Genomic DNA, 27,134 nt, shown 5'->3' on the forward strand with positions numbered 1-27,134 from the left:
ACAAAATTTTTTTTGGATAATTGTTCTTAAAATTTACATTTAAAAACAAACATATTGAGACTAGAGGGTGAAGTTTTGGTGAGAATTGAAATCCTCAAATTTAAAAAAAAAAAAGTCATCCAGGGGAGAAGAAATGGTTTCCTAATTTTCCCAAACAAAAATAAAAAATACAAAAACAAAAAAAAACAACTAAAAATTGTTTTGGTTTTTAGATTTTAAAAAACAGATTTTTGTTTTCTCTGTTTTCAGAAATATTTAATTGAAAACAAATTATCAAACAAGTTTTCTTCTTCTTTTTTTTTTTTTGGTTTTTAAAAAACAAAAAGCTGTTTTCAAAATAAGAAAACAAACAAGGCCAAAGTTTTTGTAATTGTGATGTGTGGTTGATGAATTTGGGATGTACATAGAACAACTATAACAAGTTACTATGATTGTGTGAATGATAAAAATACTAGTAGGCATAATTACAGTGATCTGAAAGTTAACATTGCACTATTAATGATCATTTACAAACTGAGGTAGGGCAATTATGTGAACTTAATCACAATATTTGGTATATGCAGGAAGAGCACATTTTAAGATTTAAAATAAGAACTACCTCATTACATAATTTGGATGTGAGCTATGATTTTTCAAATCTTGAGACAGATCTAAAAAATAACTTCTTACCAAATGGAACCGTGTTATTTTCAAAATTTTTAGGGAATTATATGTTGACTATACTTTTTACTTAGATTATATTTTCCTCGTAAAAACTTTGATAATATTTAATTAGAAATTTCAAGCACCTCAATACAATTTTTCTAAAATTAATGATGACTTTTCAAGTTCATTGAAAATTCTGAAATAACTAATTAATAAATGGTGATTCAATAATCAATTTTTATATTTTGATATTTTTTATTCTTTAAGGGTTTGTATAAGGAATGCTTACACATATAAATGAGATGTGCTCGTAAGTGGGGTTTGTATACTCTTTGTACATACTCACCAAAAGAAAGGGGTTATTAAATAGGATTAACGTATCAACCCACCTTTAGCGAGCTTAAATTGATAAAATGTAAATTCATTTTGAGACAGGTTTTTTCAATCCGAGCTTTGTTTTCAATCAGCTTCTGCCTTCTAGCTTCTAATTGATGCAAAAACAGAAATAATTGCTCCCAACAACCTGCCAACTAGTTGATATCATTATCAATTCATTTGCTTCAATAATTTGTCAGCCTGTTTTCACACTCACTTGGTGTACTTTTGCCTACCATTTACTGATTCCAGCTCTCCAAAACTTTAATGCTTTAAATAATCACGGTCAGACCAAGTTGCCTTACATACCATATTAACACGTTTCAATGTAAAAATATCAAATCTATTATACTCCCTCACTCCCTATCAAAATAATGAAATATAGGCATCTTATTTAATTCTCGAAAGATCAAAAGAGGAGAGTTAAAAGTAAGTTAATTTCATTAACTTTGGAAAAGGTACAAGATTTTTCAAAATTACTTTTATTAAATTTTCAAGGGACAGAATTTCCTCCAAAAGAAAAAAACTATCTTATATTTGATTGTACAAATGGATAAATTACGGAAAAAAGAATTTAATATCCTGTTTATTATCAATAATAGAGGAATATTTTGAGAAGAAAGAGATTTGCATTTCGAACCAAAGAAGTACTCCAAAGAACGATAATTTCGGACGTTCTCATTTGCCAGCAAATGGTAATAGTGAAAACCAGAGAAAGTCGTTAAATACTTTATACAATAAAAATAATCTGTCCATTAAATTACAGTTTATGATTATTATATTTTTGTTATGCACACATTTACTCTCGCGAATTCGTTTTATAAGGTATCCAGAGGAGAAATTTGTAGTTTTTTTTATACAGTTTCAGACGGGATATTTATTATTGCGTTGGCTCATTTTTCCATGTGGATTTAAATAAGGACAAAATTAGATTTTTTATAAAAAAAAAATCAGAAAGATTCACTGACAACCATTTTGCCTTGGAAGAGCCTTCTTAAAGAAGAGTAGCATATACTTCTGCTAGACGAAAATCTAAACAGTAGTGAATGCACATGAAAATGAGAACCAATAACACGAATTGTTTTTTAAAATAATTTTTTTAAAACGTCAATGTAATTACAGGTTGAGATCGAAGACTTGCATCTCTGAAAACTAATTTGGGTTCATGCCAAGAATATCGAAAATAAAAACGATCTATTTACTAAGAGGATTAATGAAAAAGTACCGAAGTCATAAAAGAGACTTGCACATAATTTTTATTGATTTGGAGAAAGCTTACGACCCTGTGCTTAGAGAAGTGCTCTGGAGAGCCTTGGAGAAGAAAGGGGTGCATGTCACTTATATTAAAATCATACAAGACATGTATGAGGTGGTCACAACTAGTGTTAGAACACCAGGCAGTGAGACAAAAGACTTTCCTATAAGGATTGGTCTATATCAGGGATCATCTCTAAGCCCTTATCTGTTTAACCTAATCCTCGATGTTCTAACTGAGCATATCAAAGAAGAAATCCCGAAGTGCATGCTTTTTGTTGATGATATAGTTCTATTGGCTGAGTCAAAAGAACAGATTATCGCTAAATTTGAGACATGGAGAAGAACCTTGGAATCGAAGGGTTTCCGTCTGAGTAGAAGAAAGACGGAATATATGCATTGCAGTTTTGATAAGAGACAAGTTAGTACAGAGTTGGAAGTCAGATTGGGAGACCAAGTCATTCAACAAATGGAAAAGTTTAAATATTTGGGATCAATTATACAAAAAGATGGGGAAATTGATGGAGATGTTAATCATAGAATTCAAGCTGGGTGGTTTAAATGGAGAAAAACGACAGGAGTTATCTGTGATCAGAAAGTACCAAATAAGGTCAAAGGAAAGTTTTATAACACTACTATAAGACCGCCAATGCTATATGGCAGCGAGTGTTGGGCTTTAAAGGGACAACATGAACATAAAGTAGCAGTTGCTGAAATGAGAATGTTGAGTGTGGTCATACAAGAAAAGACAAGATCCATAATAAACATATAAGAGAAAAAGTTGGAGGGCTGCTATTGATGAGAAAATGGTAGAAAATTGATTGAGATGGTTTGGTCATGTGTAAAGAAGGCTTTGGAACCCGCCGGTAAGAAGAGTTGAGCAAACAATATGGAGTCCTCTAAAAAGGAGTAGAGAAAGTCCGAAGACAACGCTTAATGAAGTCATTGAGAGAGATTTTTCAATTAACAATTTATCCAAAGACTTGGCTTTGGATGGGGTTCAATGGCGTCGTATGATCTATATAACCGACCCCACCTAGTGGGATAAGGCTCTGTTATTGTTGTTGTTGTCAATGTAATTATATTTATTAGAAACCGATTTTAAATGGACCAATTATCTTTGACCTCATCACTATCAATGAGATTTTTGGCCAATCAGCTTGCGTCTATGACATTTGTATAACATGGTCGTTGATTCTAAATGTATGTTAAGCCAAAATGTTGCTGATATACCCAAACTAATAAAGTCTCAAATGCAACTACCTGAATAATCACTTGATTATTAAAATTAAACTTATAGATCCCATGATGCCTGAGGAAAAAATGTCACACGTGTTATACTGCTCAGCCTAATTTTTATTTGCTTGAAAATAAATTAAAGGACAGATAATTTGGTCTCAGATGAACAAGAATCTAAAGCTCATGGAACCTGCAAGTTTCAAAGACCACAGGAAGACGAAGATGACTAGCACTGGTACCTGCAAGTTGGGTGCACCTTAAACTCGTCATATTTAGAGATATCTTATTTAGAAGGTTTGGATTTTATTTTTTTTACATTTTAATTGTTTAAAATAATTATTTTAATATGTATAGAATCTAAAATAGAGATAATATATTAATTATCATTTATTCAAAAAATAGTTTTTCTATTTAAAAATAATTAATTAAAAATTTTAAATTTGGACTATTCAAATTAGATATAAACAATTCTGATACGCTCCATCTGTCTCTTATTATAAGATCTAATTTTTTGAATGGCATTGTCCTTTTTTATAAGATCTTCTTTGAGTTTGTTTGAGTATTTAATAACACGTTATTAGCACGAGACTCTACCATCAGAATCCATGGCTTCTAGTTGATGCACGTTGAAGTTTTGTTCGTTGAATGAAGATAGTTTGATCCGAACAGTTTGGTAAGATTTCTCCAATTTATTTAGAGGAAATGATGGTTTTGCATCTTAACCATATTGATTCATTGGCAACCAAATATTTTATTTATCGTATTGAGATATGAAAATTTTTATTTCTTACTTTTCTTATATTTTTATGATCCTACTATCCTTAAGACTTATTGATTTGCTATGATGTTTTTGTTTATCTATAAAATTACTATATATGATTATCATATCTGATATTGGTTAATTGTTGTCTTGGAAAGTAGAATGTTAAACATATAAATGAATGGCTAATAGCCATTATATTCTTGATTTTGTGATTAGATGGCCAGAAGCCACATCACGTTTTGATGATTATTTGATAAAAGACCATCTTGTGGTAGTAACAGATGGCATGACAAAATTGTCACAATTTGATAATCTATATCAAAGTCTTGAAGATTGATGGTTAAAAATAAAACGATACAAAAGAACTTTGTAGTTCTGAAAATTTTGTTATAGTCCGGAAGACTAATATTTGAGAAAATTGATGGTGTGCTATTGAAAGCAAAGAATATATTCATAAGAGTGATAAAGAGTATGATCACATTCTATCAGTGGAACTGATAACTAAAAGGACAATAATCTTGGGGCTTGGATATTGAATCATAACAGCAGAATTAGTAATAACCCTGTGATCAATATGATAAAATTATAAATAACTGTTATAATATGACCAGAAGTCATATAGACAAATATGTATTAGTTCATTGAAAAGCAAATGTTAAAGAAAAATGGTTGTGGAATCAAAAAGACCATGTGATATTATGAAAATATCGAAGCTAATTTTAATGCCTGAAGGCAGTAAGTTGTGAAGAAAGATAGATATCCAAAGTATATATAAAAATAGAAAACATATAAGTATATGCCTAGAAGGCTATGTGTATAATGTTTAATTTTTATTGGTCTTTAAATTTATTGTGATTTGTGAGAAACAAATGTTATAAGAATTTGATATTGTAATATTGATAAGTGTGTGATATAAAACTAAATAGATCAAATAGACTCAAGAGTTACTAGTTATATTTTGTTTATTTATATCTTATTTATGTGATCTGATTTAATATTAGTTTTGAACATTTTAAATGTCTATAGTACCTTGATTAATATTGAGAAGTTTTGAACATTAAGTACTTTACTTTTAAAAGTTCATTTTAAATGTTCTTCATCATTTTTGTGTGTTTTCTATGTGTCTTGTAAGTTAAATCTATGATACTCATAATTATTTGTTATTATGTTAATAATATATTGAAATAGAGTTGTCTTTCATATTCCTCTTAAATTATATAGTTCCTGAAGAACTAGATGTAATAGTATTAATATAGTTCCAGAAGAACTAATACTGATTTTTCTTTATGAGCAGACAAAGTATTGATAGTGAAAAATATGACCCATAGATCTATATCACAGCTTTGGTTCTCCAAAGAGTGTAAATGTTATAGTATAATTGGATCAAAGTCCATAACTATATATGAACTAGGAAGTACTTAGGCTTCCAAGCAAAAGATAGGTTATTGGCTTTAACCTATTTTATGCTAGCAGCTATTTATGAAATATATGAATAAATGAATCATATTTGAATGACTCAATCTTGAGGGGAAAAACTATTGAAATACAAATATGAGTTGATATTGGATATATTTTTCATATCAATTTCATAAATGGATATCATCAATCATATATTATATTGAAAAGTTTATTATTGGTAACGAAACATGATACAGTAAACCAGAAGTTTACTGATATAATTAGATTTATTGTTGGCATGACTTGTTTGATCATCTTAAACTATATAATTATTGAAGATTATGTATTGATATCCATTGAAGAACCAGAAGATTCTTCTGAATAGCCAACATTTTTAAGAATCCGTATGTGCTGCTTGTTCTCAAAGAAAATTGATTATAAAATATCACTAGTTATGTTTTGTTTTCGAATGGATCACTATATTTCTGGAAATATATATGGGCCCATTTAGAAGCACATAAGCCATACAAGTATTTAATATTTGATAGATGCATCTATATAAAATGGTAAGATGTGTGATTGATATTAATTTGCAACCTGAAGTTTGCAAGATTATTTAGATAAATATTTCCAGACTATGTGATTCCCAAAACTTGATTTAAAGATACTAGTGAATTTATATATCAGGCTTTTAATGTTGAAAAGCCTGCTTAACAAATTGATCTAGCAAAATCATTTGTTGATGCCTCCGTGAATAGCTTGATCAATATTTATGAGAACAAATTTTTCCATTTTAGTGTTGGCATATTTGATATATTGCAGCACTTATAGACATCAAGGCAACAAAATTCTCCCAATGAAATTGGCTTTTGGTCAGGAGCAAGATATTTTCCATCTAAAGATTGAAATGTGTAATATTTATTCTTACCAATTCCACCACAATGCACATAGATGGATATTTAAAGAAAGTTGGGACATATGTTGGGTAAGAACCTCCTTCTTCTTGTTTGTTTTTAAATGGAACAAAATAATGTTCCTAAAAGAAGCAAATGGATTTAGGAGACTTATACTACATAATTAGTTGACTGTTATTCGACAAAGTTTTCCTAACATGAGGGGGAGAAATTGAGTAGCTGGAAAAGAGAATGCATGGAATGCATTATTACTATTAAATATAGATCCTCAAATATATTAGTATGGACCAGAAGTTCATCAAAATTGCATTCATGAAATATTACAAAATATTTTACTGACTTGAATGAAAATTTTTAAATCTCTTATTCCAGCTAAAAATGCTCCAATTATTTTGAATATTAAGACATGCCAGAAGCATGAGAGGTTAATCGGTTCCAATATAAATATCTTGAATAAAGAGGAGCATACAACTTAGAAGTTGTATTGAGGAGGCATGTACTCTAGAAGAGTGTCAGACATAACTAATTATAAAACCCCAGAAGAGGTTCAGGTACCTGAAAAGGAAGAAAGAGATCTCAACAAGTTATGTCACAAAAGAAAAAATGGAACCGAAAAGGTAAAGTTGTCGACAATGATTTTCATAAGAATATCACATGATAAAAAGAGGATCTTACGTATAGATCTATCATATAAAGTAGATATAAATTTGGCCAAGAAGAAAAGGAAAAGGGAAAAGATGTGATGAAAATGTTATTTTGATATGTGAAAATAGGCCTGTAGTCCCAACACATATAAAGTTTCAATAGAATATATAGACATTTATGTGAAAATATAGATTTTCACAAATGATTATGATGAGACATATTACTTTGTGGTAGATATAATTTTACATATTTGAATAGTCTGGCATTATGAAATGTGCCTGCTAGATGACCCCTGGATGAGGATCATTAAATAGTAAAATTTACATGATAATCCTTGAAGGATTCAAAAATATGCCAGGAGCATATATAAGAAAATCTTTCAGTATATAAAATATTATGAAGATTAAAATAATTTCAGTATGTATGATCCATTTTATAGTTTTGAATCAAAATATATGAAATTCCCTAAAGAATTTCACTTGCCAGAAGCATACAATTTAAGTTCTTGAGAACAAAGATTAAGTTAAATAAGTTGCTAGAAGCAATCAGGGCGTATGTGGTATAACCGACTAAGTAAATATCGGTTGAAGAAATGATATAAAAATGATCCAATTTGCCCATGTATTTTTATGAAAAGATCTGGAAATGAGTTTGCTATAATTGTTTATGTTGATGACATAAATATTATTGGAACTCCTGAAGAGCTTACAAAAGCTATGGATTGCTTAAAGAAAGAATTTGAAATGAAGGGCTTGAAAAGAACAAAGTTTTGCTTCGGATTGGAAATTGAATACTTGAGAAATGAAGATTTTTGTGTATCAAATAATTGATACAAGAAAAGCCTTAAAGTATTTTTATATGGATAAATCATATCCATTATATACTTTAATAGTTGTGAGATTTGTGGAGGTGAATAAAGAACTTTATATATTTTGAGAAGGTGATGAAAAACTACTTGGTCCAGAAGTACCAAATCATAGGTCCAGAAGTATCATATCATATCTTATCAGTCATACATGACATCACATATCATTTGCTGTTAACTTACTGGTAAGATATATTTCTTCACCAAAGACATTGGAATAGAATTCTAGATTCTTTTCTGATTCACATGCTGGTAATTCCAAATGGAGTATTTATCTCACAATATCCAAAAGATGGTGAAAGATATATCCAGCAAATTCATTCAAATAAAAATCTAGCAGATTTGTTCACCAAGTCACTTCCTATTACAATATTTGAAAAGTTTGTTCATGATATCGAATGTCACAGACTCAAGGATATCAATTGATGTTATCAAGAGGGGGAGTTAATAAACGCTGTACTCTTTTTTCCTTGTCTATGGTTTTTTCCCATTGGGTTTTCCTAGCAAGGTTTTTAATGAGGCAGCATCAAATAGTGTATCAGTGAATGTGTACTTTTTTTCTTCTACTAGGTTTTTATCCCACAGGGTTTTTCCTAGTTGAAGTTTTTTAACGAGGCACATATATTGTATAATGGACATCCAAGGGAAGTGTTATGAATATTGTGTGGATGTCCATTTACCCCTTGCTCTTCATCTTCTCCAAGTAACTTCCACTACCTCCACCATCCATTACTCCTCCACTACCCATTACTCCTCCACTACCCATTCATTCTTGTAACTCACCTCCATTCACATTCATGGGATTGATTATCCACTATTTGTCATTTAAGAACAATTGTAATCTATTTGTAAGACTATGCCTATAAATAGGGCATGTCATTTGTGTTGTAATGCAAGTGAAGAAATAAAAAAGCAATCTCATTCTCTTGTCTTCATCTTTCTACTTTTGTGGTTTCATTTTTGGTTCTATTTCATAACACATTTGTTATATATTAATTATTTTTAACTAATTTTAACTGTTTTTTTAAACCGTGTAATTTAGTTAAAAGTATTTTATAACAAGGGACAAAGGAGTAATAGATATCAAAGAAAAGAACATTGAAACTAGTTCCATGTGTCGGTGCATCAATAATTGATCATTGAGAAATTAAAGTGAGTTTGAATTCCTCTCATGCATGCTTCTGAGCCCATAGACAAACTCTCATGAGAACCTGTCCTTTTAGTAGAATTTCCATACCCACAATTCTAGCAAGGTTGTGCTTTTTTAGTCTTGTCCTTGCAAAGCATATGCCCATCGATGATCACTTATTACTTTTTTTAATATAATATCTAATCGCAGTTTAAAATTAAACTAAAAATTAAATTTGGTATTAAGAATCGAAGGTGATATTATATTTACTATTTTAACTCTATAGTTCGAGTCTTGAAAATTATGTGATGTAAAATAATTTATAAGAAAGTTTTGTTATCTTTTATATTTTTGTTTAACTCGATCTGAATTAGTTTAATCCCAAATGTCCGGATTACCTAATAAGTACTCTTAAAAAATATTTTTTCATAAATCGAGATAAACTCTTCTACATATTTATTTCATATATCATAAAATCACTTTTAAAATTATAGTTTTGTTTCTATTTAAACACTCCGGTCATTAACCAGTTGCCGTAACCAGGGCAAGTCCATAATATTGAAAGATCATTTTACAAAAAAAATAAAATAAATATCACGTGCTTTCGAGGTGATAGAATTAATTGTGCCTATTTAATTTTGTATACGTACACATTTAATACAAATATGAGGAGGAACGTGATTTTTCCCGCGCAGCATTGGAATAGATGTGGGACTATACTTACACTCTCTCCAATTTTAAATGTAGGAGTGAGATAATTACTAGTAAATTAGTCACATTAGTTAGAATATTTGTAATAAATATATATTAGTTTATTTAACATACTCTCTTTGATAACCATCCCATAGATTAAAAAAAAAAAAAACTACCTTTCATACAATCAATGAGAATAACTTAAAAAAAATTATAAATTTGAAAAAACAAAATGACTTAAAATTTTATATTTAAGATCAGAGCAAACTTCAACTAATTAACTCTTATATTTAAAATCAAAGTACTTCATGTAACTAATTGGCTGAACTTAAGAAGCTAGTTATATTAATTATTTTAAAAAATGTGTTAATTCTTTTAATCTTCTGCATTAATCATCCCTAACAGAAACAAAACACTCTTTTTGTAAAAAGAAAAGAACGAAACACTCTTAATACATGCACTCTTAAGAATTTGGAAAAAAAACTTATAAACTTAGTATCAGACAGAAAGACATCCTTTATCCTTATGAAATGAGAGCCTCATTCCATATTATATACCCCCAAAAAAAAATTAAAAATTTATGTCAGTACAAAGCTAAATCTAGTTCGCATTTGACCCATACATACATACATATATATATATATATAGTTAATTCTTGAATTTCCTGCTGAAGCTGTCACATGTTATCTGTATCTCCAATTGCACGTGATATTTAAAATTGTGAATGAGAAATAACATTTGAGCATTGAATAGATGGGGTTCCGAATCAAAGCACTTAGATTGGGTATTGATTAATGGTGTCGGCCCATGGGCCCTTATTGGACTCTCCAATAATGGGCCTCAGGCACTCCAACACGACGCTACAACACTTGGTCCCACTTCCCATCCCAAATTGCCAAATCTTGTCACCTTTCTGAACTCTTTCCTTGCCTTCCAAGTAACCCAATTCGTACCACAGTGAAGACGACGACTGGTTCCCAAACCTATGCAGAGTCATCAACGCCGCTTCCATGTCTCTCTCTGTAAGCCTCAACCCTTTTCCGATCTCCCTTATCACCGCCCTGCCAGAACACGGCAAGCAGAAATGGTTTATCACTGCTTTGAAATTCGGCGCCTGAATGCCTTCCGACTTGTTCATCATTATCTTCTTCTTCAAAACCCTGACAACATACCAGAATTTCTCTGAGAAAGGAAGGATCTCAGAACCCAGATTGGTAATGTTTGAACGGAGAGTTTCGCCGGCGACCTTAAGCAAATCTCCCTGCAGCGTCACCCCGAGATTTCCTTGGGAGTCTTCTTCCCTAATTGCGGAGGTATAAGCTTGGTCGTCGAAGCCCATGTGGGTTCTGAGTGTGGTAACCACTCTGTATTTTGAAGATTTCTTCGCTTCTTTCTTGTTTGAGAGTAAAATTGCTGCACTCCCCATTCGAAACAGACAGTTTATGATCAGCTTGGAACGTTCATTACCAGAGTACCAACCCGTTGATAGAATCTCTGTGCTGATAATAATGGCGTTGGAGTTCTTGTGAACACTCAGAAGATGCCTAGCCAATCGACGCCGATGGCACTCGCAGTGCATCCCATACCAGAGATATTGTAGCTCTTAATGTCACTTCGCATGGAGTACTTGTTGATGATCATCGAGCTCAGAGAAGGAACAGGACAAAAGCTACTACAGTTGAAGATGAGTATGTCGATGTCAAGGGGAGAGAGATTAGTTTTGGCTAAGAGATCATCAATGATGGGAAACAAGACCATTTGAGCTTCTTTGAAGGATTCACTTTGATGGGTCTTGGGAGGAATGTAGTGCAATGCAGGAGGAAGACATGTCAGTTCACTTTGTCCTGAAGAAGAAAGGATCTTACCCATGAAAGCTATGCTCTCTCTGTCAAAATAACCCATAAGTGATACATTTTCTAGGAAAGATGAGAAAGGTACCCTGCAGGAACCTGGGGGTTTCAAACACGAGTAGTCCACCAGGTAAACTGAAGAAGGCCTTGAAAGGAAGTGCTTCAGTGCAAAACACAGAAGGAAACTACAGAGGAGGAGGAAATGAATCATGGGTTCAAAGTTCTGCAGAAGCAAGAATGCTTCAGTAAATGCTAGCAGAAAAGGGGTCAAAAGCCAGAGAGATTGAGAGAGTTTTAAAAGGAGATGGTGTGAGAAGAGAGTGAAAGGGTCAGGGCATGTGGTTGTATGGTAGAGAGGAACTTGGTTTTGCTTGGAAATGGCTTCCATTTGGAAAAATGAAAGATAGTACAGCCAGCAATGGAGGTGGATGTTGAGGTCTGCGCATTAGGGAAAGCTATAAATAAAAGGGTATTAATGAAGCGTTCTTGTTGCAGTTGGCAGGTGAGGTTCAGCCAGTGGAGTTATTAACCGCACTTGCTTTTTCTTGACCAAAGAGTTGTTAACCTTGTTACAAAAGAAAGAGGAGTTATTAACCTGAAACCCTTTTTATTTCAATACTGCTATATGCATACTTACAGTTAAAATGTAGAATCAATTGTTAAAAGAAGTTGCTGTGCACTTTAACAGGTTGTCTTCTGGTTTCTCACCGCGTCTCGAGGGCATTGGGGCATTTAAGAGAGCCCGCGTGAAGTCTGAAGCAAAAAAGGAATACTACCTCTGTGAATGGTACTGATATATAGTGGTCTCTGGTCACATGATTTATGGTCGCTGACATTTTCCAGCAGCAAGTTGTGAAGCCTGCAAATTTTATTATTGTCTATTCCCAATGAACTGGTTATTTTAATGGTCATACTGTTTCAGTCCCTCCTACTTTTATAAGAAATTTTAATTATTCAAGTAAGACTAAGGAAATTAGTGATTTTAATTAAAAATAGAATACCCTGCAACTCTAATCTTTATTATTTGTCACTTGTACTAAAAGATTTTGATTTTTTTTCATTTTTCACTTGCATCTTTTTTAATGTTTCATTTTTAATTTTACCCATATTGATTATAAAGGTGAAGAGAGAAAAAATAAATGACAGAAAGTATACTACCTGTTTAATAAGAATAAAAATAAAAATCTTTATTTTTTTAAGTGACAAATAAAAAGTATCAAAGTAGTACCATTTTACTAAAAGTACCTTCCATAGAACACTGTTAATGTGAGGATTCCCATTCCCATTAACCAAGGAAATGACTTAACGAGGGTAATTTTGTTAGAAAATATTAAATATTAAATGAGGTCAGTAAGAGTGAGAAAAAAAAGTTCTTATATTTGGAAACAAATTAGGATATGTTTGAGATAACGTTAAATAGTATTTATAAATATATTTTACATAAATCAAAATAAAACTCATCTTATGTATTTACTTTATATTTTGTAAATTATGATTAAAAAATTAATTATAAATTATTCCAAATAATTCTTAAAATTGTCAAAAGTTCCTTGCAAGGAGTCACTGGAGGTGGTCCCCCCCCCCCCGGGGATAATCGGCATTGGCTCTCTCCCTTCCGCAAGTTTCAAAATAACATGACTAATAGTGTTTTCCTGTTTTACAATAACTGTCATTTTTAAATTCTAATTTTGTTTTCAAAATAATTGGCATTTTAAGATTTTAACCGAGCATTCATCTCTATACCATTTTACCATTTAGTAATGAAAATAATGATAAGTGGAGTCTAAGTATATACTCCTCCGGTCCTAATTATAAGACCCAATTGACTTATTTGAGGAGATTAAGGAAGTAAGTTAAGTTGGTTATTTATAATAAATAAGTATTGTCATTCCTAAAATATCCTTGCTAATTAAGTATATTGGCTAAAACTATCATTATTAGAAGGATTATCTTGAAAAAAATGCATAAATATAAGAGAGAAAATGGATTGGGTCTTATAATTAGGACCAAATAAAAAGTCAAATTGGGTCTTATAATAAGGACCGGAGGAGTACTTACATATGATAAAAGGATATTTAATCTAATATATCTAATACCTTTCTAACTTTACGTACATATCATAAACGACGATTATCTTAGATACAATCTAAATATGAGTTAATACATCACACAATTACAGTGCAACTTATTTAAGCGTTTTCTTATTCTTCTTATTCTTCTTCTTCTCCTCCTGCTTATGTAATGATTTTACTGAAAAGGAGTCTAGCTTATAGTAATACAATGTGAATCATTTCTTTTATTGAGTATCTAGGATTTCAGGTGTCCCAATCTGGGGTAAGCATAAAGGTGAAGACCCCCATCCATATGCAGAGTAAGAGCAGTTCTGTAATGTGCTGTTTTGCTTTGGTCTGCAAGCTTGAACTTGTGGCTGCTTAAAAGAACTGCAGAGAAGATCTTCATCTGTCTGTAAGAAAAGTCTTTTCCTAGGCACTGTCTTGGACCCGCCTGTGGTTTAAAAACAGAGTTCATATAGATCACCTTTCAAAGATTTTATCTTTTGGGGCAACAAAAAAGGCTTAGCAACTTCGTTGTTTTGATTCAAGAGTAGACTGTATGACAATTAGAGAAGCATTGTTATGACTGGCTTTAAAGCTAGAACCTTTAAGTATTTTCGAAAATCTTTCATATATATATCTCTGTAATTCTCTAGCAAGTTGTATTGTTCACAAGCTATGAGTAGTGCAACTTGCTCTTCAGGCTCGGTGCTATGGACTGGATATTAGGGAGATTGACTGATCATATTTGCCTAAAATATGCGTATTGACTTCTCTAAAACACTCATCCTTTTAATTATTTACATGGGAGGCTACCTCTGCTCATCGGGCTAGTTTGAGAAAAATGTAGGTGACGAAGAAAATTTGGGTCTTAAACAAATTTCTCAACTAATTCCTATATTTAGGAAAGAAGGGAGTAACAAGACTGGTACTTAAACCTTAGTAGAGTCTGTTACCTGAAAAGCGGTGAATTTGAAAGGCCTTTCTTGCTGGAACTTTCCATTTGTGTCCAGCCATCTCTCTGGCTTGAATTCCTCAGCATCATCACCCCACAGGTATTTCATTCTGCCCATGGCATAAGGTAGGTAGGAAACAAGATCTCCTTTCTTCACACTAAATCCATCTGGCAAGGTATCATCTGAGAAACAAACCTTAGCATCCTATCACAGAAACACCATATGACATTGTCAGAAAAACAAAACATTCAATTCTCATCATTAGGGAAAAAAAAAAAAAATGTCCATGTGTATATGTTGGATCACCCATGGAACTGCTGGGTAGAGTCTGAGTGTCTCAGTCAAAGCTGCAGTAAGATACTGCATGTTTTCAAGTGCTTCTTCGGTTATATTATCTGCAAGTTCCTCAACAGTTGAAAATTTTTTTAACTTCGTAACATCTTTGACTTCTTCCACAATCTTATCCTGCACACGAGGATATTTGCAGAGAGAGTAAAGGAAATAGGTCATTGTTGTTGCTGTTGTGTCCTTTCCCGCAATGATAAAACTAAGGATGATGTCTTTAAGGTACTTTGGATCTGCCTCTTCTAAGTCTAGGAACCTTGACAGTATGTCTTTCCTTGCAGACCCATCTGGTGACTTCTGGACTTGCTCCGTCTTGCTCCTGATTATTTTGTACACAAATTCATCTACCACTTTGATATTTTTCCTCAATGAGCCTTCTAATCCTATGTGCAGGAACCGCTTGATTTTCCAGAAAATATCAACATAACGAAGTAAAGTTATTTCACTTGCATCGTCGAAAGCGTTAGAGAACTTGGTGCCATCTTCATATGTTCCCCTCAGGGTGTCTAGTTCTACACCAAGAACAACCTTGAACACTGAGTCTAGGGTTGATTTGAAAAACAGATCCTGACAATAACCGCCATGAATAGATTTTCTTGTTATTCATTTTTTCATCAGAAATAATGTCATGCTCATATGCAGCTAAAACTAATAAGGATGGTAATTCTTTGTCACATACACTTGGGTGATTGGTTAGTCATGATATTAAGGAGATTTGAACCTACACAATATGAATGAGTGAAAAAACATCTTATCTAAAGATATGTTTATTGCTATATCTGTTTAGCAAATCTTACTTGTATTTCTAACATCTGATTAGGAGTTGAAGCTTCAGATACCATTGCTGCAAGCTTAACTGCAGTAGATTTGAACACTGAACTGCTGAAATCTCTCAAAATCCTGCTGGAGAATTGATAGCTGGCTGTCTTTCTCTGTTTTCTCCACTTCTCTCCATCCACTGTGAATATCCCATCACCCAGAAGGTCCTTCAAGATTGTATGCTGGTACTCACCCTGCACCAGAGTGAAGACATTCTAAGAGTAAACGTGATAAACTGAACCTCTTTAGAAGTAGAATGATAAAAGAAGTCATTAGAATGAGACAATTAGGAACCGAAACTAACGTTGTACCTTTCCATAGTTTGCAAAGTTTGTCTTGAGGATATATTCAACATTGATGGGGTCTGTGGTGTAAACTTCATTCCTTCCTAAGGTAAGTAGCCTGTAAGTTTGGTTCTTTCCTGCAAGGTCTGACATGTAATCATGTAGCCTATGAAAATTGAGCATTTGGTGTAAAGCAGTGCCAGAAACAACATGATATTTTCTTTTCTTCTGAGGCAGAATTCTGCTTTTGCCATCTTTTCTAAGCACAAACACTGCCCAAAATATGGCTACAAGGGCTGCCGTTAAATATATGGAATCCATGTTCAAATTGCCTGCCAACATTATAGCTTAAGAGGAGGCTATAGAGAAAATGAAATATAAGAGACCCTAAGAGTGGAAGAAAACAAAGTTTATCATAACAGAATATAAAACTTGATGGTGTTCATTATCTTGTTCATCACGCAAGGACTGGTTCTCCAAGGCAACAGTTGCCAACTTCTCACATAACACGACAAGAAGACAATGCACATTCTTGGGTAGGAAAAGGTGGGGCCTGAAAGAAACAACGTGATTAGGCATCAAAAGTATATACTTCATACCAACGGGAGTTGGTCCAAGTGGTAAGCGGCTTGGTATCGCTTAAGCGAGGTCTCGAATTCGAGCCTCAGCGTATGCAAAAATCCCTGTTGGGAGACTCATCCATTACAGTCAGGTGCGTGACGCGGGTCGAATTCAAATGTAGTCAGAGCAAAGCTCCGGTGAACTGGGTGGGCAACCCAAAAAAAAAAAAAGTATATACTTCATCAATGAAGATTTTCTTTGGTTTCACTCTAGGGCTGCGCCTGCGGAGAGTAACCACTCGACTTTTCTTTAATAGATGTGCTTCATTTAGAACTGGTAATATAGATTACACCTATGGGTCCAACCTGCCAACCCGTAAAAAATGACGGGTTAGAGTTGGCAAAAAATCAACCAGCTCGTAAATGAGCTTTTCTTACACTGCTAGGCCCACCAACCAGCGAGTTAACCTGCATCTTTTTTCTTTTTAAAATTTTTTAATTGTTATAATTATATTATTATATATTATATCCTATTTAAAAAAATTAAAAAATACCTATATAATTTATTTGATGCTTTCAATCAAATATTTCAAGAAAAAACAAAAAAAATTTATTATTATTTTTGGATATTTATAAGAAAAAAATATTAAAAAGTAAAAAAAAAAAAAAAAGTATTGACGAGCCAACCCACCAACCAGCCTTGGCGGGTTAGGGTTGGCTTTCACCTTTAAACGAGTCTTTTTCAGCTCGATCCATGTGGATTCAACATTACCAATCTTACTTAAAGCTGTTCATGCTATTCACTACCTAATACTTTAATAATCCATATAAATAATATACCACTTTAGTCCTTAATATAAGTCATTTGTAACACATTCTTACACACAAATAAATGCATTAAATTAACATATTTTCTCAAATTTACCCTTATTAAGGTTTTCTCTGTCTCTCTACATTCACAAATCATTCTCATATCTCTCCTTTATTTATTTCTTTTTAATGAGAATTAAACAAGGGTAAAATTAAAAAACAAGTGTTAAATATATTTCAAGTGGTTTACATTTAGACAAATTTTTTCCCCACGAGTGACTTATATTTAGGACCAGAGTGGTACATAAATATGCAAAGGAGGTTAAAAAGATTAGCTATGCAAGGTGCCCCTGTTTATTTAGCATAAAAAGGATAGAAAAAGAGCCTCCACTATGTTAATGGTTTTTTTTTTTTTGCTAAAGCATAGGTAATTGGAAGCAATCCTATTCGAGACACTGTTGGGTACTAAATGTGAGCACCTCTCCCAGCAAGGATTTGAACATTGGTTTATTACGTTGTGAGAGATTAAGCCCTTCTGCTAGATTTAATCCCGTTGATATGTTAATGGTTTTCAATTGAAAGATACCTGAACCTGAAACCATCATAGGTTGGCCCATTCTTCCCTTATCAATGGAAACAGACCATATGAACTCGTCTTTCCTTCAATAGATGTGGGCGAGGAGTTTGGGGAACGGCCAAATTCTAACTCTAGCCACTACGCGTATTGCAATAATTGATAACAAATTATAACTCTTAACTTTTAATTTGATTTCTGTTGGGCACATTTCTGCTTCCTACTAGATAAAATGTCGTGTATGCACAATGGCCATGTATCGAAGGCTGCATCACATAAATTTGCTAAGAAGAGGTAGCAATTACAGGGAATATCAAATATTTGATAAGAAATTTCAAAGATCAGAACTAAGCAAAAATACTTGAATGTGCATGGTTCATAGACATTTAAAGGGATATAACGGAACTTAACCATCAGCAAGGCTATGCACTAAAACATCCCTTGGACACATCGGCAAAATTCTTATTCACAACTTCAGTGCGCTTCTATGTTCCAAAGTGGAAGCTAAGTAGGTTTGTTCTGGTTTAACGCCCATTTTGTCAGGACCCGCTAATAAATAAAAAATCAAATAAATAAAGAAATAAAAAAAAAGAAATGCTTGTTTTTGGTGGGAAAAAAGAAATCCTTTTAGAATCTTCTGTGGTGGCCAAGTTTGAAAAGTTCACCGTATGACAAGTAAAAAGAAGGATCAAACAAAATTATTCTCCCTACAACAAATAATAATAGAAGAAAAGATATCATTTATTGCTGATTGGCGTCCAGATTAAGAGATGTGTTCTAGAATCATTAAAGAAACAAATAAGAAAAATAAAAAAATGAAAAATAAAACCCTCATTTAAGATGATCAGCTTCCCAATTGGAAATATATATATATATATCTTTTGGTGTTATTATTGTAAGAAAAATAAAAATAAAAAATCACAAATTGATAATGATTGGTTCCTAAATAGAAAAGTTACAAAACCCTACATAAAGCCTACAAATAAAAGAGTAAGGGTTAAAGAAAAAATTCTTGAGGCAAACTATAGAGATGGAGGCATACACATAGCTCATCACATAAGAGAGTAACCATATATGGAATCGTGGTTTTACTTCTTGCCCATGAAATGCCATCAGCCACGGACTACCAAGGCAATCTTGGATTTTCCACCGTGAATCTCAACAAATTTTTTTAAAATCAAAATGAATGAATAAAAAAGATTTTTGTATGACCGGCTGTGGGGAACCTCTGGAGGCTTAAATGATTGCTTTTCCTCGTGAGATTATGAGAGTCTTCCTAAAAACAATCCAAAGTTTTTTTTTTAAAAAAATATATTCTCAAAGTAAAATGATCGTAGGGTAGTGTGGGGTTTTTTTAGAACCTCCTAAGCTTGAATAATTATTCTTTCATGTAAGGTTATGAGAATTTTCACATGAAGCGTAATAAACAATATCTTTCAAAAAGATATTTAAAAACCAAAAGCACAACCAAAAAAAATATCTTTCTTAAATAAATTATAGTTTAGAGGTGTAAAAGTCCTTATGAACCTGCAAAATTATAGCAAAAATGACACTATTATTAAATTTACTGAACGGTTGTTACTTTTTGCGATAGGGCCGCGCTACTAAAATATTTCTTTCAAAAAGATATTTAAAAAAAAAACACAAGCACAAAAAATATTATCGTACATACTATTATGACGCTAATAATTTTATGCTTACTGTATACCCTTGGTCCTCTAAATACATAAGTTTTAAATTTATTCCCTTAAGTTTCTAATCTAAATTTTGGGACACTTTGAATAAAATTTATGGATATTTTTACACTTTTAACCTGTAAAAAAAAATATCATTATGCCAGCATAGAGGGGGAAGGAAAAAAAAAAAACCTAGCTTTTAAGTATATATATGCTCTAGTCAGACCCTGGGACCTGCTCACTTTCATTGTTGTACATAATTAGAGCTTCGTCCATGACCTTAGCCTGAGCCAGCATTTGTGCCCTCTTTGTTCCAGATGGGTGAGTAGAGAGGTAATCTCTAAGTGCTGAATCCCCAGTAACCTTTCCTAACTTCTTATAGACTGTGGGTGCCACTCGGGGATCGTATCCAGCTGAAGCAGCCAGCATCAGCCCAATATAATCTGCTTCCGTTTCCAGCCTGAAGAAAGTTGTGAATTATTATTAGCTATGCACGTCCCAGATCTGGAAACAATAATGAAGCAGCAAAAACCAAAGCTCAGTCATTGAGAATAATGAATAAATTTTACTTCCTATGTAAAGGCAAGCTCGAGATAAGATCTAACAATTTGTCCACAACACTAGCCATAATGAACTTAGAGAGTATCCAATACAGAATCATTTCCCAGAGGAGTCTTGTTAAACCTTCAGCAGCGTGGCGACCCGCAGCATGGCCAACCTAATCAATTTACAGAAATAAAGTGCGATCAACAGGTCCGCCACACCTTAAAAATTTGCAAATTTAGAGCAATATAGTACTACTACTTTCGCTCCTTAATATAATAGCTGGTTGAGTAATTTGAGTATATTAAGAAAATTAGTTGAACTAGTTATTTGTAATATACATGTGTTGTCTTTTCTAAAATATCCTTACTAATCACATGTATTAGCTAGAACTACTATTTGATGAAACTTTTAACATATGCAATTACTTTGTCATGGGAAAAAAATAGATAAATATAAAAAACAAAATGGATTGGGATCTTATATTTAGGATCAAATTGAATATCAAACTAAGTTTTATATCAAGTACATAAACATACCTCATGTCCCAGGACAACGGCTAGTTCTGCATCATTTCTATAATGCTCAAGCAAGCCAGTATACACAACAATCTTCCCCCCGGGTAAGCAAAAGGCATTGCATATTGGTTCATCCACCACTAACACCTCCCAGTTCAATCCATCCAAATGTGATTTAGCTGCAGCCTGTGAAGCTCGTTGTTTCTCACCTTTCTTTCTGCTCTTCTCATCAATCCACTTTTCATCAGCAATCTCATCCCTCCATACCTGCTCCTTCCTCACCCCTCTCTGCAATGCATCAATTATGTTCTTCGCGACGGTTCTTGCCCGTATGCTTTCTGGGTGTGAATCAGGCAAAAGTTTCCATTTAAATGTTGTTGCTTTCATTCTCTCTAATATCGTCTGCCCAAGCATCCTCTCCAGAGATTTGGGCATAAGAATGTAGTGAGTTCGCTTGGTATAGGGAACAGTTTCCAGTACAGAGATAGAAGGTCTTTCCGACGCATCAACAAAAGGAAAAATAGTGATAAAAAGCCCTGAACCAACCATCACTGCAATTAACACATTTCTTGGATCATGAAACCACTGACAAGGCCCTCGACGTTTGAAATGTTGCACATTGTATCGATCTACGTAGTAGAATCTCCTAGTCCCGGGGATAAACGGATTGGGTGGGTTCCTATGGTTCACTCCACGTCGGAATCCTAGTCTATGAGATATAAGAGAATAGGACGAAAAGCCATAACTGTTAGCTCCTTTACATGCAGAAGTGAAGTACTCAAATTGGCAAAATCTCTGCGAAATTTGGGCTTCGGGTATAATCCTTGAACAGAAACTAGGAAGAACATCAAGGGCAAGCTTCCCTCCTCTGTAGGATCTCATGATGGCGCAGCAAATGAAACAAATTAAAAAAAAAAAAGAAGAGTAGATCAGATTTAAAAAGAAACAAAAGGAAAATTGTCTTTCTCAATCAAAGCGTCATCCCAAAATGGAGATCGTGAAAAATAACCAGATGGATCAGGGAGAGGAAAGAAGAGTCGATATCAAAAATGAACGAGGGAATGCAGAAAAAATGACCATGCTCGTAAAAAAGATGAGCATGTTCAATTGAAATAGTTTTTATGTTTTAAATAATTTTTTATTTTAATAAATCTATAATTTAAAATAAAAAAAATCTTATAATTGATAATCCTTTAAAAAAAATTGTAGATTAAAAATTTTAAATTTGAACCATTCAAACCATGTTTTGAATGATCTAGATTTCATTATAACAATAAGCCAAATGAGGACAGAAAATGAATGAGAATAGGAGCGAATGAGGAGAAAAGAGAAAGGCAAAACATGCGGTTTATTCTAAAAATAGCTCATACAAGTTATATATAAACTTCCATGGCTAGAAAAATCCTCAACTCTCTTATTTTCCTCACTAGGAATAAACAAGACCGTCTCTTAAGACTCTTATTGTGTCAAAAGATGATTTTGTTTTTTGAACTCTTCAATGAAGTTACATTCTTAATTTTTCTTGATTTCACAACCTCATGCTATGGAATTTTAACTTCAGAAATATCATCTCAACGTGTCTATACTTTATCCTTTTGGTCCCCTGCTTCCTAATATAGCAAGAGTGCTTACAATAAAGAAAAAAGTTAAAAAGCAAGCATATATATCCTAAAAAAATATGAAGTTCTAGGGCTAGAGCACACCTCACTGTAACAGAACCATATATCAAACAACGAAAATCAAAATTCAGAATGAAGAGGTTCTAAGAGTAAAAGTGATAAACTGAACTTCCTAAGAAGTAGAAACATAAAAGAAGATTAGAAAGCTCATTAGAATAAAACAAGTAGGAACTGAAACTGATGCTGAATCTTTCCATAGTATGCAAAGTTTGTCTTGAGGATATATTCAACGTTAATGGTGTCTGTGGCGTAAACTTCCTTCTCGCCGAAAATGAGAAGCCACGTGGTTAGGCATCAAAAGTATATAGCACTTCATTAATGAAGATTTTCTATGGTTTCGCTATATAGGGCTGCGGAATGGGCTAATTCTAACTTAAGCCACTTCGCGTATGGTTATAATTGGTAATAAATTACGACTCTTAACTTCTAATTTGATTTCTGTCTGGCACATTTCTACTTGTTATTAGATAAACATCTTGTGTGAACAATGACCTTGTATCGACGACCGCATCGCATGAATTGGCAAAAAGAAATGTCAACTATGGGGAATAATAAATAAATGATTAGAAATATCAAAGATCAGAACTAAGCAAAAATACTTGAAATTAGTTCCTGGATATCTACAGGGATATAATGGAACTTAGCCACCAGCTAGGCTATGGACGAAAACATCCCTCGTACACATCTGCAAAATTCTTATTCACGACTTCAGTACACTTCTGTGTTTCTAGAAACTCAAGGTTTCCTAGCCATGATGTACCTTTCACACCCCTTACTTCTCTTATTTTATTCCATCTGTTACTGGGAGGTTGAACAAAGTGGAAGTAGGGATACCCTGGTTGAAGGATACCAATCAATGTACAATTTATAACAGAAATAGACAATTGTAAGATGTTAATCTTCCCATAAAAAACTATAAATATCAGCACAGAGGGGGATAAAAATCGTACTCCCCAATATATGCTCTAGTCAGAACTCAGAAGCAGCAACTAATGACTGCGCTTTCCTACAAAAAGCCTTCAACCCCACGACCTGCCCTCTCATTCTTGTATATAGTTAGAGCTTCCTCCATGACCTGAGCTTGAGCCAGCAATTGTGCCCTCTTTTTTCCAGATGGGTGAGTAGAGAGGTAATCTCTAAGTGCTGAATCCCCAGTAACCTTTCCTAACTTCTCATAGACTGTGGGTGCCACTCGGGGATCGTATCCAGCTGAAGCAACTAACAGCAGCCCAATATAATCTGCTTCCATTTCCATCCTGAAAGATGTGAATAAGGGTAGCGTTAGGCAGTAAAATCATGGCCCTAAAAACGCTACGCAGTTAAGCAGTTGAATAGGAGGATCACTATGACTATAGTTCTGGGTAAGTTTACCAAAGATGAATTGAAATTGATTATAATAATAATAAATATTCCATTTGAAATTAAACAGAAAAATGAATTAAAATTAATAAATTATAGATCCATTTTAAAATAGAAAAAGAAAAATTATATTAACATACACATAGTATACTACATACATGCTAATATAACATAGAGGCCATTAATAAATCGAATAACGAGTTTTACTCACTCAAACACAACTAACACAAGCAGCTTATTACAATATTCACGTATAGATTCAATGGAAAAGACCAAATAATCGCCAGAGGCAACCATATGATTTCTTAAGTAACAGGAGGAAAAACCAGAAAATATTTTGACACAAATATACTAAGTTTAACGGCCCTGAGATAATGCAATTCAGAACTTAAAGAGAGGGAAAGCTATGATAGGTCTTGGTCAGATTGTCAAAATATGCTCCTGGAACTGAGGAGAAGCTCAACTGGCACCAAAAATAAAATCAATGGAACAACGCACAAAAATAATGTCGTGAAGAATAAGATGAAACCTGAGACACTTTCCATTATAGAATATTGGCTCCCTTCTGTATAAAGTCGTCTTTATCAACCATTGACTGTAGGAGTGATTGCTAACTTCCAAAAAATAAAAGTATTTGCCATACGGTTGATCTTTTAATTTTGAAGGCTGATTGAGCGGCAATTGATTAAGGCCCCAAGCTACAGGTGTGCCCAGGCGAGGAAGCAATGAGTTATTTAAATTCACAACCTTCTTCCTCACTCACTTCTCATTTTTAGCATTACTTCGACATTCTACTAGTTTCGTAACACCATATCAAATATTATTGTTAATTAATCATTAGTCCACAATAAATTAAAGCTCAGTTTTGATCTTCTCAAGAGCTTTTTCTACTTTGCAGAAGTTATATAGAGGTCAGATTTAGTGACTGAGAAACAAAGTTTACCTCCTAGAGAAAGGCAGCCTCAAGAAAAGAGCTGACATTGTATTGACGACATCAGGCATGACAAATTGATAGAGTATCAACTGCAGAATCGCAAACCACAGATTTTTGGTCATCCCTTCAGCACTGTGTCGAGCCACAGCATGGCCAACCTATTCAATGATTAATAATTAAAAAAATCATAAATACTAACGTTCGTGAATTAATATCGAGATACATAAACAAAGTGCGACCAAATGGTCCGCACACCCAAAAAAAGTGTAAATATAGAGAATCAGAATTCAGAGAAATGCATAAACATACCTCGTGTCCCAGAATAGTGGCTACCTCTGCGTCACTTCTAAAATGCTCAAGCAAACCAGTAAACACAACGATCTTTCCCCCGGGTAAGCAAAAGGCATTAACAACAGGTTCATTCACCACTAACACCTCCCAATTCAATCCATCCAAATGTGATGTAGCAGCCTGTGAACCACGTTTCTCACCCTTTTTTCTGCTCTTCTCAATCCACTTGTCATCAAGAATCTCATCCTCGCGGTACCATTTATCTTCAAACTCCCCTTCCGTCTCCGACAATGCATTCAGTGTTTCACGCACATTACGTTCGTGTGCCGTCGCGTGCTCTGATGCATAACCCAAATCACTCCAGACCTGCTCTTTCCTCAGACCTTTCTGCAATGCATCAATTATCTCCTTAGCGATCATTCTTACCCGTATGCTTTCTGGGTGTATAGCAGGCAATATTTTCCCCTTAAACGATGCTTTCATTTGCTCGAACTGGGTCTCTCCAAGCCTCCTCTCCAGAGATTTGGACAAAAGAATGAAATGAGTTCGCTTGGTATAGGGAACAGTTTCCAAATTCCCATAGTATGCAGTGATAAAAAGCCCTGAACCAACCATCACTACAATTAAGACATTTCTTGGATCCTGCAGCCACCGACTAGGCCCTCGGCGCTTGAAATGTTGCACATTGTACCGATCCACGTAGTAAAATCTCCTAGCCCCGGTGAGAAAAGGATTAGGTGAGTTCCTATTCAGTCCATCTCGTAATCCTAGTCTATGAGATATAAGAGAATATGACGGAAACCCATAACTGTTAGCTCCTTTACATGCAGAAGTCGTCAAGTATTCAGAGTCGCAAAATCTAGTACTGCGCTGCGAAATTTGGGTTTTGGGCATAATCCTTGAAGAGAAACTACGAAAAGCATCAAGGGCAAGCTTCCCTCTTCTGTAGGATCCCATGATCGGGCAACTAACGAAACAAATTACAAAATGACCAGCTCAGATTAAAAGCGGAAAATTATCTTTCTCAATCAAAGCGTCATCGCAAAATGGAAACCGTGAAAAATAACCAGATCAGACAGCGGGAATAAAGAAGAATTGATATCACAAATGAACAAGGGAAGCCAGAAGAAATGGAACCGAATAGGCAGCTTTATGCTTCGCAGGAACTTTGGGAGAGGAAGAAGGCCAGACGTGCGGGCAACAATACGGAATAGCGTAATCCTGAAATGGCATGTTCAGAGATGCTTCCATGGAAGAACTGGATTCATTTTCCACTCAGGTTAAGGCATAGAAGAGACGAACCGGGAAGTTGTCAGATCCTCGAGGAAGAGCGGCGATCAAAATTTCTCGCGCCTGCACCGAACTCCGAAGAAAGAAAATTCTAGAATTCTGCAAGGGTGCGTTTGGCAGGAAATGGGAGGAGAGCAACGTTAACAAAGGAATTGGGGGAACAGAGACGGGAGGGTTTTAATGAGAAGAAGGGGAGCAGAGGGGTTTTGACGTTATCTTATTTAAGGGGGAAAAATATATTTTTATACAGGCAATTTCACTTTTTTATTAAAATTAATATAATTTTTGACTACTTAAATTTGTCCTCATCTTAATTTTACTCTCTTAAATTTAAACAATAGACTTTGGTCTTTTAAATGATAAAATAGTCTATATTTTTATTGAATCATAAAGACTAATATGTTAAGTAAAAAATTTTAAAAGATCAGAATTAAAATAAGAATAAATTTAAAAGACACAAAATGATATTAAATTTTTTTTTTACTTGGTTTTTATTTTGGGGAAGGCAAAGAAAGCAAATTCCCGTTTAAGGTTTCCCTCTGTAATTTAAAAATATTATAGAATGAGATTATCATCTATTCAAATTTAATTTAAATCAAGATATAGATAATACCTTTGATATTCCCATTTAACAAATCATATTTTTAAAATAATATATCTAATCCATAATGT

At 33.7% G+C, this 27,134-nt stretch overlaps 3 protein-coding genes and 1 pseudogene across 4 annotated transcripts; all 4 read right to left on the minus strand.

Annotated features, from left to right (window-relative positions):
- Positions 1-10,695: 10,695 nt before the first annotated feature.
- On the minus strand, positions 10,696-12,350 carry LOC114726125 (3-ketoacyl-CoA synthase 5-like; annotated as a pseudogene).
- Positions 12,351-14,077: 1,727 nt separating this feature from the next.
- On the minus strand, positions 14,078-16,549 carry LOC114726177 (cytochrome P450 704C1-like). Its single transcript, XM_028912742.1, has 5 exons — positions 16,256-16,549; positions 15,923-16,138; positions 15,087-15,692; positions 14,781-14,984; positions 14,078-14,275 (listed from the first exon to the last, which is right to left on the minus strand). Exons 1-5 carry the CDS (start codon positions 16,547-16,549, stop codon positions 14,078-14,080), a joined length of 1,518 nt encoding a protein of 505 aa, XP_028768575.1.
- Positions 16,550-20,064: 3,515 nt separating this feature from the next.
- Positions 20,065-21,791, minus strand: LOC114726178 (mitochondrial metalloendopeptidase OMA1-like). Its single transcript, XM_028912743.1, has 3 exons — positions 20,931-21,791; positions 20,418-20,566; positions 20,065-20,308 (listed from the first exon to the last, which is right to left on the minus strand). Exons 1-3 carry the CDS (start codon positions 21,789-21,791, stop codon positions 20,065-20,067), a joined length of 1,254 nt encoding a protein of 417 aa, XP_028768576.1.
- LOC114726126 (uncharacterized) lies at positions 20,275-26,241 on the minus strand. Of its 2 annotated transcripts, XR_003738482.1 has the most exons (4): positions 25,191-26,241; positions 24,891-25,039; positions 23,539-23,844; positions 20,275-20,308 (listed from the first exon to the last, which is right to left on the minus strand). XR_003738482.1 is itself a non-coding variant. In XM_028912690.1 (3 exons), exons 1-3 carry the CDS (start codon positions 26,127-26,129, stop codon positions 23,595-23,597), a joined length of 1,338 nt encoding a protein of 445 aa, XP_028768523.1. In that variant the 5' UTR covers positions 26,130-26,241; the 3' UTR covers positions 23,482-23,594. The 2 variants fall into 2 exon arrangements, 1 of the variants encoding a protein (XP_028768523.1); XM_028912690.1 differs by lacking the exon at positions 20,275-20,308 and having other exon boundaries at positions 23,482-23,844.
- Between the last annotated feature and the right edge of the window lie 893 nt (positions 26,242-27,134).

The sequence above is a fragment of the Neltuma alba genome, unplaced genomic scaffold (genome assembly GCF_004799145.2).
Source record: "Neltuma alba isolate B1F8T4 unplaced genomic scaffold, ASM479914v2 tig00012343_pilon, whole genome shotgun sequence".
NCBI classification, from domain to species: domain Eukaryota; kingdom Viridiplantae; phylum Streptophyta; class Magnoliopsida; order Fabales; family Fabaceae; genus Neltuma; species Neltuma alba.